General features: G+C 35.3%; 1 protein-coding gene across 1 annotated transcript; it reads left to right on the top strand.

Moving 5' to 3' along the window:
* The first annotated feature begins 4157 nt into the window (after positions 1-4157).
* On the top strand, positions 4158-10904 carry LOC149130484 (uncharacterized). The gene has a single exon (XM_089344142.1). The coding sequence runs from the start codon at positions 7537-7539 to the stop codon at positions 8914-8916; it is 1380 nt and encodes a 459-aa protein (XP_089200268.1). The 5' UTR covers positions 4158-7536; the 3' UTR covers positions 8917-10904.
* Positions 10905-12225: the final 1321 nt, after the last annotated feature.

Below are 12225 nucleotides of genomic sequence, written 5' to 3'. Positions count from 1 at the left end.
ATTAATATGGAGAACGCCGATCACTTGAACACTTGTAACATACTCATTTTCTTGAAAGATATGAGGGAAAAGAGTCGGGTCGTGTAAAAACGAAAAAAAACAAAAAAAACTTTGCTCTTTATAACGACAAAGATAATAACGTGTGTGTATAACAGTAATATGCTCTGTTGCTTTATATTACTGTAAGTATTATTTACTTTACGAAAGAAAGTTGACAGATTCCGGATCTTTTTTAAAACGGGGGCCACATTTTTCATTAACGAAACACTTTGAAACGTGGAACACTGGTAGAATGTGTCATATAAAACATCTTTTTCTCTTAGTCTTCTTAAAAAAAAAACGAAATCCATAAATTATTCCATGTTAAAGTTGTCGTATTTCTGTAATTTCAACCAATCACTGACGTCCATTCAGCCGATATACATTAAGTGCCGACTACATAAACAAACGATTCTGAAACAATTAACCCTAACCCTAACTCTAACCCTAAGCCTAACGTTAGGGTTAGGGTTAAAGCAAATTTAAAATGAAAAAAGCAAATAAAACGAAGAATCGTTTGTTTATGTAGTCGGCACTTAATGTATATCGGCTGAATGGACGTTAGTGATTGGTTGAAATTATCGAAATAAGACAATTTTTTACATGAAATAAATTCGAATACAAAAATATTTTTCTGTTCTATAACACAAAATAGATAAGTATACGAAGTTTGAAAGTCTTTCGGTACCAAAAACACTACGTAAAACATTAATGAAAAATGTGCCCCCCGTTTTAAAAAAGATCCCAGATTCCAATTATATTGGAATTTGTTGTGAAAAACGTTTTCGGCAAGTCGAGAGACCAGTCTCAGAAAATTCAAACGATTCCGTTTTCATAATAGATTCGATATATGTGAAATTTACACCATTACAAGGATATCTGTAGAAAATTTTATTTAAAAATAGCCATTTTCCCTACAGTTGGAAAGAAATTCGATGGGGCACTTTTGTGTAGGTATGTCATGTGTGTAAAAAGTATAAGGTCAAAATACACAGCAAGCGAAGTGCTAGAAATAGGGGCCAACACACCATCAATTCACCAACCACCATTTCCTTTTCAGAAAATAGATGCACAGTTATCTGCAGAATGATCAAAGTAATTCATGTGACAGAAAAAAAAAAAAAACCTGAAATATTATCGATTTTATTTAGTGTTTTCAGTGGTCAATGTACAATCAAAAAAACTTTGCTATTTATAAGGGTAGAGAAGAAATATTACTTATTTTACAGGACAAAACAATGTCGATTCCTTACTTAATTTAAAATTGGCTAATTCAACTTATGTTGCATTACAATTTACTTTCATCCTTGTCTAATTGTTTTCATTGACTTACCTCATATGAATGAGAACAGTTGCATCAACGGTGCTAATCTCTAATTGTAGAGGCACCATGTGGAAGGGGTAGACCCAGGAAGACGTAGCGCAATGTGATCAGAAAGGATTTAAAACTCTTGGTGGTTTGTTCTGCTTGAAAAGACACATCAAACGAAGGAAAAATGTGGTGGCCCTTGCAACCCTCTCCTGCTAAGCATCCCTCATCTTACATGTTCGTAGGTGCTACTGCCATGTAAAAAGTCCCCACTACAATCTGTAAATTGGTTGGTATTAGGAAGGGCATCCGGTCATACAAACCATGCCAAGACAGACAGGGAGCCTGGGCAGCTCCTTTCAAACCATCCAACCAATGTCAGCAGGCAAAATGGATGTGAACTGATGATGATGAGTTAAAAGAATAGAGAATATGGAGACTGGTACATCCTCAAGTTTTATTTCCTTTTCTTTGACCATGTCATACAGCATATTTCTATGGTTACCATGACCAACACCTAGTACTGCTAATATAGACTCCAGAAAATATTACCATCCAGCAAAGCAAACACAGAACAACAGCATAATTGACAACTCCTTGTAGTTATAGATATTTAATACTAATCCGTGTGGTTAGCCGTGACCTGGAACACATGGGAGTGCTACCATGGTATATGCGGGCATAACATAGCCCTCAAAACCCACGTTAACATATCTCGTTTGTAACACTTAAGCGTTTGTATTCTTTCCATTTTATAAGATCTATCTTCTAAATCCTTTGACATCAGCTCAAGTGTTTCTCTTTATGTTTTCTATTTCAAAGTTTATTCTGCTGTCTTCTTTGTCTCATTAAGGCTTAAATAATGTCTTCTGCTGATTTGCTGTGCATTGCAATATTTAAAAGAGATTTCTTCATCTTTATTGTAGCCTGAGCTTGATGGACTAATTTCTTTTAAAACAGTGATAAAAATACACAAGAAAATAATAGAATCCACCAAATAACTGACCCAATCCAGTGACTTGCTGTCTGATGTTCCAAACACTTAACTTTAGATATTTCCTCTCAATATGGATGTTGCACATAATTAAACAAAACAGAAATAATTTGAAATTACAGCCTCAAATGTGTTTCTTCATGTCTTACAAGAAATATTGTTCTTCAGGAACTTTTGCAATTAATATAAATAATAACATTTATCAGAAACATTTAGAGCTGATGCATGGAATGTTGTAAATGCCCAGCTTTTACATCAACTAAACCTGCTGTTCCTTGAGAACCTTTAGAATATATATGTAACCTTTTTAGAAACAAACTTTGGAAGCATCGAATATGATTGGTATTTTACAGACAAGAAAGTAAATTTCAAAAGCAGTAAAGCTGTGAAAACAGCAGAAAGATTGGGTATTTGCCCTTGTAAGATGGAAAAGGGTTGGCAGCAGGAGGCTATGGGAGTTGAACCTATACCAATCAGATGCTGGCTGGGTATTCTAAGATCATGTACCCACGTGCAAACATATGTATATTTTGGTGAATTTCAATACAAACACATGTACAACAATTATGAAATTTTGAAAATCATTTATTGTAGAAAATAACAAAATGTAGAATAACAAGTGAATCATTGACTACAAAATATGGAACATATTAAAAGTAATCAATCCTTTATAATATTTGGGGAGTGAAAAATATTATTTAGTTTTTGTTTTGTTATTTTGACATTTTCATTTAAATCCTCATACACAAATTAGCATCTATAATTATGTACATATTTCAATAATGCCTCTATCTTTATTGATGGCTAGTTATTACACAAACCCACAACAGTAAGTCCACCCAAAGAAATGTAAGATGTGACAGAAAGAAACTGAAGGAAGCCCATCGCATATGTGTGTCTGTTTGACTTGATATAGCATGGTAGTTGTGTCACCAATATACAAGAAGTGGCCTCCATTAAAATAACAGCAACCAGGAGCATCTGTTGTCCATTGGAAATATCTTTCTCCAGTGTGTTTTCCTGGTGCTACTATATCATTTAGAATCTGTTGTCCATGGTGGCATGCGGTGCACAGTTTGGACTAGGATGGTAAGCTGGAAGCAGCACCACACCCCTGTCTGACTTGGCATGGTTTCTCTGGCTGGATGCCCTTCCTAACACCAACCACTCTGGGAGTGTAATTAATTGGGAAGAGTGGCTTCTGACCACAGAGATTGATTCAACAAATCCTGTCTGATCCAGTCAAGTGTGAAAATGTGGAAATTAAAATATTGATGAATGTCTCTCTTTTGTATTTTCCTCATCATGATTCATGAAATTGTGTCTCAGTCTGAAAAATAACAGTGAACAGATCTATCTCCGGATGGTATTTGTGGATTACAAGAAAGGAAGAGAAATTTCTAACATGGCATTAGGAAGGGCATGCAGCCATAGAAACAAGGTCAAAACAGACAACTGGAGCAGCTCTCCGGCTTGCCAGCTCAAGTCAAACCGTCCAACCCATGCCAGCATGGAAAATATGATGTTGAATATTGATCACAGTCATAAATTGTTCCCCAAAGAAAAGAAAGAAAAGGGTTTATCATATCTTACAGCTAAAAGGTTTCCCTCCAGAATGAATCCTTTTCTCATTCATTGATTCACTACAAGACTCAAAAGATTTTTCGCAGTGGGATGGTATTTCCTCCTGTGTGACAACATTTGTGGTCAAGCAGACGACCACTCTGAGTAAAAAGTTTTCCAGTGGAAAGATCATTCTCCAGGATGTACTCTTTCCCAAGTTCTCAGGGTAATACTACAAAAGAATACCCACATATTTCACATTGGAATGGTTTCTCTCCAGTGACTTCGTTTATGAACTACAACCTCAAATTTATGGAAAAATGCTTTCCCACATATTTCACAATTACCGTTTTCTTCTAGAGTGTATTTTTTGTGGCGTGCATAACTAGATTGCTGAGGGAATACTTTCCCACATATTTCACAGTGGAAGGGTTTTTCTCCTGTATGTATTCTTTTATGTCCCTTTAAAGCACTATTCTGGGTAAAACAATTACCACATATTTCACAGTGGAAGGGTTTTTCTCCTGTATGTATTCTTTTATGTCGCTTTAAAGCACTATTATGGGTAAAACAATTACCACATATTTCACAGTGGAAGGGTTTTTCTCCTGTATGTATTCTTGTATGTCCCTTTAAATCACTATTATAGGTAAAACATTTCCCACATATTTCACAAGGGAAACGTTTTTCTGCAGCGTGTACAGCTTTGTGTCGTGTTAATGTACTACAAGAACCAAATGATTCCCCACATATTTCACAATGGAAACGTTTTTCCCCGGTGTGTACAGTTTTGTGTCTTGCTAATGTACTACTAAAAACAAATGGTTTTCCACATATTTCACAGTGGAAGGGATTTTCTCCTGTATGTATGCCTTTATGTGCCTTTAAATGACTATTAGTGGAAAAACCTTTCCCACATATTTCACAATTGAAACGTTTTTCCACGGTGTGTACAGTTTTGTGTCTTGCTAATGTACTACTAAAAACAAATGGTTTTCCACATATTTCACAGTGGAAGGGATTTTCTCCTGTATGTATGCCTTTATGTGCCTTTAAATGACTATTAGTGGAAAAACCTTTCCCACATATTTCACAATTGAAACGTTTTTCCACGGTGTGTACAGTTTTGTGTCTTGCTAATGTACTACTAAAAACAAATGGTTTTCCACATATTTCACAGTGGAAGGGATTTTCTCCTGTATGTATGCCTTTATGTGCCTTTAAATGACTATTAGTGGAAAAACCTTTCCCACATATTTCACAATTGAAACGTTTTTCCACGGTGTGTACAGTTTTGTGTCTTGCTAATGTACTACTAAAAACAAATGGTTTTCCACATATTTCACAGTGGAAGGGATTTTCTCCTGTATGTATGCCTTTATGTGCCTTTAAATGACTATTAGTGGAAAAACCTTTCCCACATATTTCACAATTGAAACGTTTTTCCACGGTGTGTACAGTTTTGTGTGCTGTTAATTTACCACTACAACTATAAGCAGAAACGATGTGGGCTTGAAAAAACAAATAAATATTTAAATGATTTTTATACATGCGAAAGTTAGAAATAAAGAGGAGGGTGGTCTTGTGATGTGCTAGAAATAACAGCCAAATCATCCTTAAATCAAAGTTCTACCGCTGAAAATATTTGAAATTTTTGTTTTAGTACCGAAACGACTCCTTCCATAGTTTTTAGGTGCCAAAAAAGAAAAGAAAAAAAGAGAAAGAAATTGCGAAAAACCGTCGTGAGGGGCATGGTGGGGATGGTGAAAAAAATAAACTTATATGGACTTCTTTATTTGAAACTCCGTATTTTCTAAACTCCTGTCCCCGCCTATTCGGAGAACATTTCATCCACATATTTTTTTACAACCGTAATGCATGAAGTCTGAATGATAATTCTATAAACTTTCATTTAAAAATAATTCTTGAACGTTATCAGGGAAAAAATGGGGTGGTGTGAATTTTGTGAAACTGCTCTCCGAGCCCCCTAAGAATAATTCTTTCCCATAAATCCTCATATACTCTGAATGTACAGCATCTAAGGCAGATTTGTTGAAAATTTCGTGAAAATGTATCGATTTTTCTGGAAGTTATGCGGCGACGGAGGACACAACTGTGGTGAAACGAGAAAACCTTCTGTCGATCCCATTGAAGCAGAATCGTCTGAATTTTCCGAAACTTCACTCTCCACTTGCGGAAAATGTCATTCACAACCAATTCCGATACAATCGGAATAAATCAACAGTCTTGTGTCCATTAAAATAACTAAGTCCTATTTAAGTAATACTTGTCATAATATGTAGTAATAAAGCTTATTACAGTTTCTCTCTCTCTCTGTCACACACACGTTAATATCTCTGTCCTTAAAAAAGCAAAGCTTGCTTGTAGGTTGCCCCACTGAAAACAGTAAATGAAATTCATAATAGTTCAGATCTTCCGCATCATTTCAATTAATTCCGATAAGTTTATTTATTTTCCGAGAAAGTAATGAGGATGGACGAGTCGGTGGTGTAGTCTCATATTTCTAGCAGTTCGCGTATTGTGTATTTGATACTATGCTTTTTATACACTCAGGGCATACCTACAAAACAGCGCCCCACCGAATGTGTTTGTTCGTAACTTTATGGAAAATGGGTATTTTTAAATAAAACTTTCTACAAATATGCTTCTGAAAATTTGTCCACTTTTTAAGAATTCCTCAATTTAAATGGAAAATGTTAATCACTTGGACACTTGTAAGACGACTGTTTTTAAATAAACATAACTGAACGTTTGTTTGTTGTGGATTTTTAATATATGTCACCGGTATCGTTTACAAAAGGGGAAAGAACATCACCGACACCGCCTATTGCAAATGTTGAGCTGATCTAATTATAATGATTCGTAGTAATTATCTCGTGTGAAGGTAAATGTTAATGGATAAGACAGGGCAACATACATGTTTAAGGGTCAGTGTTCCATGACCTTCAGGATTAAATATTTCGTTTGATCACAACCTCACATCGCTAAATGTTTGTTCCGGATTTTACAGGACGAGAAATGGCTTTTAATCGACCACAAATCAATCAATGAAATTTTCTCATACTTCTTCGCTTTTCTTTTGAACTAGTAGGAAAATGTGATTCAGCACTTGCTGGGTGCTTCACAATTCCATACATAGTTCATGGAAGGAAAAAGCGAGGACAAATAACAATAATTTATTTTGTCCGAATAAACATTCCATCTCTGGACATCGGTAGCCAGGACACCTTGCTGTAAAAGCAGCAGGGTTGCTAGTTAGACATAAAAATACGAAGGCATTTTCAGGCTACGACGTCGTTCGCCATCAGAATTGGCATTCTGCTTGGTCAACTGGCCGGGTTGAAGAGAAGGGAATTGCAGTGAAGCTGGCTGCTGCTGATGATTTCGCATGCGCATAAGTGTTTTCCATTAGATCTTCAGAAAGCTCTAATCCTATGCGTGGATTATGTTCCAAATTGGCGTCAGTACAAAGTTCACATCAAACATTCTACTGTTAAGCAGAAAATATAACTTCATTACATTTGCTCCATACATATAAACAGAGGTCTTTGATATCAAAAACAAGGAACTGACAATTTACCCACTTTTTAAGAATTCCTCAAGAATTTCTATGGAGAACGTTAATCACTCGGACACTTGTAAGACGACTGTTTTTAAGAATGGAGATGCAGTTAGAATGACAGACAGAGATGAGAAAGCTGAAGACAAAAGTGTTCCTGAATATCACTGTGAGATTTATAGGAAGACATTCTCTTCAGAAGATGAAGTCTTGTCGCAGAAAGAAATACACGAGAAGGAAAAACGGTTCCGTTGTGAAATATGTGGGAAATGTTTTACCACTAATGGTCATTTAAAGACACATAAAAGAATACATAGAGGAGAAAAACCCTTCCATTGTGAAACATGTGGGAAATCATTTGTTTGTAGTAGTGATTTAACAAAACACAAACTTGTACACACCAGAGAAAAACGTTTCCCTTGTGAAATATGTGGGAAATGTTTTACTTCTAATAGTAGTTTAAAGAGGCACAAAAGAATACATACAGGAGAAAAACCCTTCAACTGTGAAATATGTGGGAAATGTTTTACCATTAATAGTCATTTAAAGGAACATCAAAGAACACATACAGGAGAAAAACCCTTCCACTGTGAAATATGTGGTAATTGTTTTACCCAGAATAGTGCTTTAAAGCGACATAAAAGAATACATACAGGAGAAAAACCTTTTGGGTGTGAAATATGTGGGGAATCATTTGGTTGTAGTAGTACATTAAAAATACACAAAGTTGTGCACACTGGGGAAAAACGTTTCCCTTGTGAAATATGTGGGAAATGTTTTACCATTAATAGTCATTTAAAGGAACATAAAAGGATACATACAGGAGAAAAACCCTTCCACTGTGAAATATGTGGGAAATGTTTTACCCGTAGTAATGATTTACACACACATAAAAGAATACATACAGGAGAAAAACCCTTCCACTGTGAAATATGTGGGGAATGTTTTACCCGTAGTAGTGATTTACACACACATAAAAGAATACATACAGGAGAAAAACCCTTCCACTGTGAAATATGTGGGAAATATTTTACCCGTAGTAGTGATTTACACACACATAAAAGAATACATACAGGAGAAAAACCCTTCCACTGTGAAATATGTGGGAAATATTTTACCCGTAGTAATGATTTACACACACATAAAAGAATACATACAGGAGAAAAACCCTTCCACTGTGAAATATGTGGGAAATGTTTTACCTCTTATAGTATTTTAAAGGGACATAAAAGAATACATACAGGAGAAAAACCCTTCCACTGTGAAATATGTGGGAAATGTTTTACCTCTAATAGTATTTTAAAGAGACATCAAAAAATACATACAGGAGAAAAGCCCTTCCACTGTGAAATATGTGGGGAATCATTTCGTGGTTCTGGGGCATTAACAAAACACAAAACTACACACTGGGGAAAAACGTTTCTATTGTGAAATATGTGGGAAATGTTTTATCATTGATGGCCATTTAAAGAAACATAAAAGAATACAGGATAAAAACCCTTTCCCAGTCAAACACGGAAAATCATTCACATCGTTTGTGAAATGGAAGAAGAGATTCATGAAAAGAATTACACAAGAATGAAAGTAAGTTGTGAAGTTGCATTTGGATGAGATTATATTAATTATGTAGATCGAAGTTAATTAAATTTGGTGCCTATTTAGTCAAATGCGGAAGGAGCCAATGAAAATAATTAGTCCCCTACAAAGTTAATTGATATTTTATTAATTGGATGATTTTATTTATTTCATAGAATATCTATTTAATAGAAGACACATAAGGACTTTTCATTTTCTATATATTTTCCATGATATTTCCCAGTCAGAATCATCAAGACAAATGCCAAATAACAGTGAGAGGTTTACTATACTGGGCAAATTACAAAGATGGGATCTTTTCAGTTTCACTCAAAGATTTTTTAATTATTTTTTTGAACTACATAGTTTGAAGCTTCATATACTGGTTTAATTTCTCACACTGAACATGGTTTACTTTCAGTATTTTTGGCAAAATTTTGTATTTTAGAAGTTATTTCATGTTCAATTTGTCATATTTGGGTAATTTTAATTAATAAATTATGTGTATTCAGCTGAAGACAGCTACTGCTGTTTGTGATAGTAATCAAGGAACAACTTCTGGGTCATCTCTACTAAATGCTACCATACTGTTCCATTTCATTTTTGTTTACTGCTTCTGTTGCATATTACATGCTTTTTTTTTGCTTTTGGTTCTCGCGTTGGAGCAACCAGTAAACATCGAAGAAGCAACACCAAGAATGAAGAAATATTATTTACATATATTTATTCGTTTGCCTGATACAGCAGTAACTGTAGTGGCAGTGAGAAGTTCGCTGGCTGGCTGGTAGTTGATAGTGTAGAAGTTACTGTCTGCCAGGCATCCTTCCAGGTCAAGAGAGTCTCTAACTCACCATGAAAAGTCAGAACCCATCAAAGAGCAATGAAAATGGCTGATGAATTTTTTTGTGACATGAAGAAAAGAAATCAATCACAGAACATCTTTCTTAAGCATATGCTCAGCAAGTTGAAAAGAACAGATTAGCTCTTTTTTATGCATTCTTGATGTAATCACTTCCCTTGCAAAAAGAGGAATTTCACTTAGAGGAAGCTGGTTCCATGAGAAGAAAGAAGACGACAGTAATTTCAACATTTTTATTAAGTGGAAAGCAAAAGATAAATCTCAATTTGTAGCCTTTGTGGAAAATGCACCAAAGAATGCCACATATTTATCTCTTATTATCCAGAATCAACTGATTGCAGGAGGCAAATCATTAATGAAGCCATGAAGGCTGACTATTTCAGCATCATGGCTGATGAAATTTGTGATGCATTCACAATGGAGTAGTTATCAGTCTATATACGTTACCTTAGGATCAAAGATTGGGGAACCAAAGAGGTAGCTGAAGATTTTCTTGGATTTATGTATAGCTTGGGCAGACAAATTCCCAATCAATCACTGAGGCACTGATGACTGAAGAAGTGGAGAGGAAAAGGCTTTGATGGAGCACCTGTGATGGCTGGTGATGTCAGTGGTGTGTCAAAACTCATAAAAGACACTCTTCCACAAGCAAAATACTTCACCCATTGTTAAAAACATTGCCTCAACCTAGCTGTTAACCCTCGATATGTACCGTATTTTCCGATGTATAAACCGTGCGGCTTAGAGAAAACTGTGCCTAATGTGTGTATTTTTTATAAGTTTCAAGAGGAGAATAACTTGTGTATGGATATCGAATGATTCCACTGATTTTCTGAGAGGAAAGGTCGGTTGGTGAACAACGTGAAGGACTACTGCTACAGTTTGTTGACGCCTGGAAGAAAACAAAGCATATTTGTTTTGTTTTAACTTCATATTTTGATATAATGTTCTTTTTAATCTAATAAAGACTTCAATATTGACGAAATGTGTTTGTTGTTGATTGTCGTAAGATAAAATCATTGCAATAACAATGCATTTCACAGTTGTAAAATAAGGCAATTTAAAACTATATACACGTCAACAATAAAAAAGCTAGATGCGGACCCGTAGCTCCATAGGTCTGTGAAACACCGGTGCTCTTTATGTGACGATAAAACCAAACTTTTACCCCAAATTTCACCCTGCGGCTTAAATACCGACGCGTTTTATAGACCAGAAAATTCGGTGTTAAAAAAAGGAAAATAAAGTGTCAATCAAGGGGAATAACTGTTGCATGTTTTTAGTCTGCATTATTTCCCTTTGTTCATGTAACGTTTATGTCAAATACAATTGTTTCCAATGATGAGAAGACTAGGATCGCTGAAGCAGTATGGGATTTATCAGAAGTGCTAGAGGAAAAGAAAGACTAGTGTATGGTGGATGTATCCGTATTAAGCAAAAACCTTGCAAAGCTAAACTGAGTTCATATCCTACGAAAAGAAATCGAAGGTTGTCTTCATGACCACACGCACGCGCCAAATAAAACAAAAATCCAAGCGGTAAAAACCGTCCAGGAGATAAAAGTGTGAGCTATTAATAGAGAAGAAAATGCTCAGCAGATAATTTCTGAGTCCTGTGCTCGTATTGATGAGGAAACGGGAGCAAATTTGCCACCAATTCATCATTTGAAACGTAACATTTGACGTCAGCTACAACGTTCATCGGTTCTATTTTAAAACGGGGGCGCCAGTATTTTCTTAACGAAACACTTTGAAACTTGGGACACTGGTAGAATGTGTCATATAAAACATCTTTTACTCTTAGTCTTCTTAACAAAAAAAAGGAATTCGCAAGTTATTCCATGTTAAAGTTGTCGTATTTCTGTAATTTCAACCAATCACTGACGTCTATTCAGCTGCATAGAGTTACTGCTCGGCGGTCATAAAAATGTTATTCCCTGTGACATATTTCATCCGGTTTAATCGTAATTTATACGCATATATTGTTTATATAATAAATTACGCTGTGCGTATCTATGTGTGTAACAATTTTAGAGTTCGGATTCTAGAGTTAGGGTTACGGTTACGGTTAACAGTCTAGTTAGGGTTAGGGTTAGGGGATTAATACGATATACACCGTTACAGCGCTAACTGTTTTCAACTGAATAGACGTCAGTGATTAGTAGAAATTATCGAAATAAGACAATTTTTTACATGAAATAAATTTGAATACAAAAATTTTTTTCTGTTCTATAACACGAAATAGATAAGTATACTAAGTTTGAAAGTCTTTCGGTACCAAAAACACTACATAAAACATAAATGAAA

Source organism: Octopus bimaculoides, chromosome 28, assembly GCF_046866305.1.
Source record: "Octopus bimaculoides isolate indiv1 chromosome 28, ASM4686630v1, whole genome shotgun sequence".
NCBI classification, from domain to species: Eukaryota; Metazoa; Mollusca; class Cephalopoda; order Octopoda; family Octopodidae; genus Octopus; species Octopus bimaculoides.
The sequence above is the reverse complement of the archived record's forward strand: the minus strand, read 5'-3'. Positions and strand labels throughout refer to the sequence as shown.

Excerpts from the sequence above, each read along its gene's own strand:
- LOC149130484 (XM_089344142.1), top strand. The coding sequence starts at position 7,537 with ATGGAGAACGTTAATCACTCGGACACTTGTAAGACGACTGTTTTTAAG.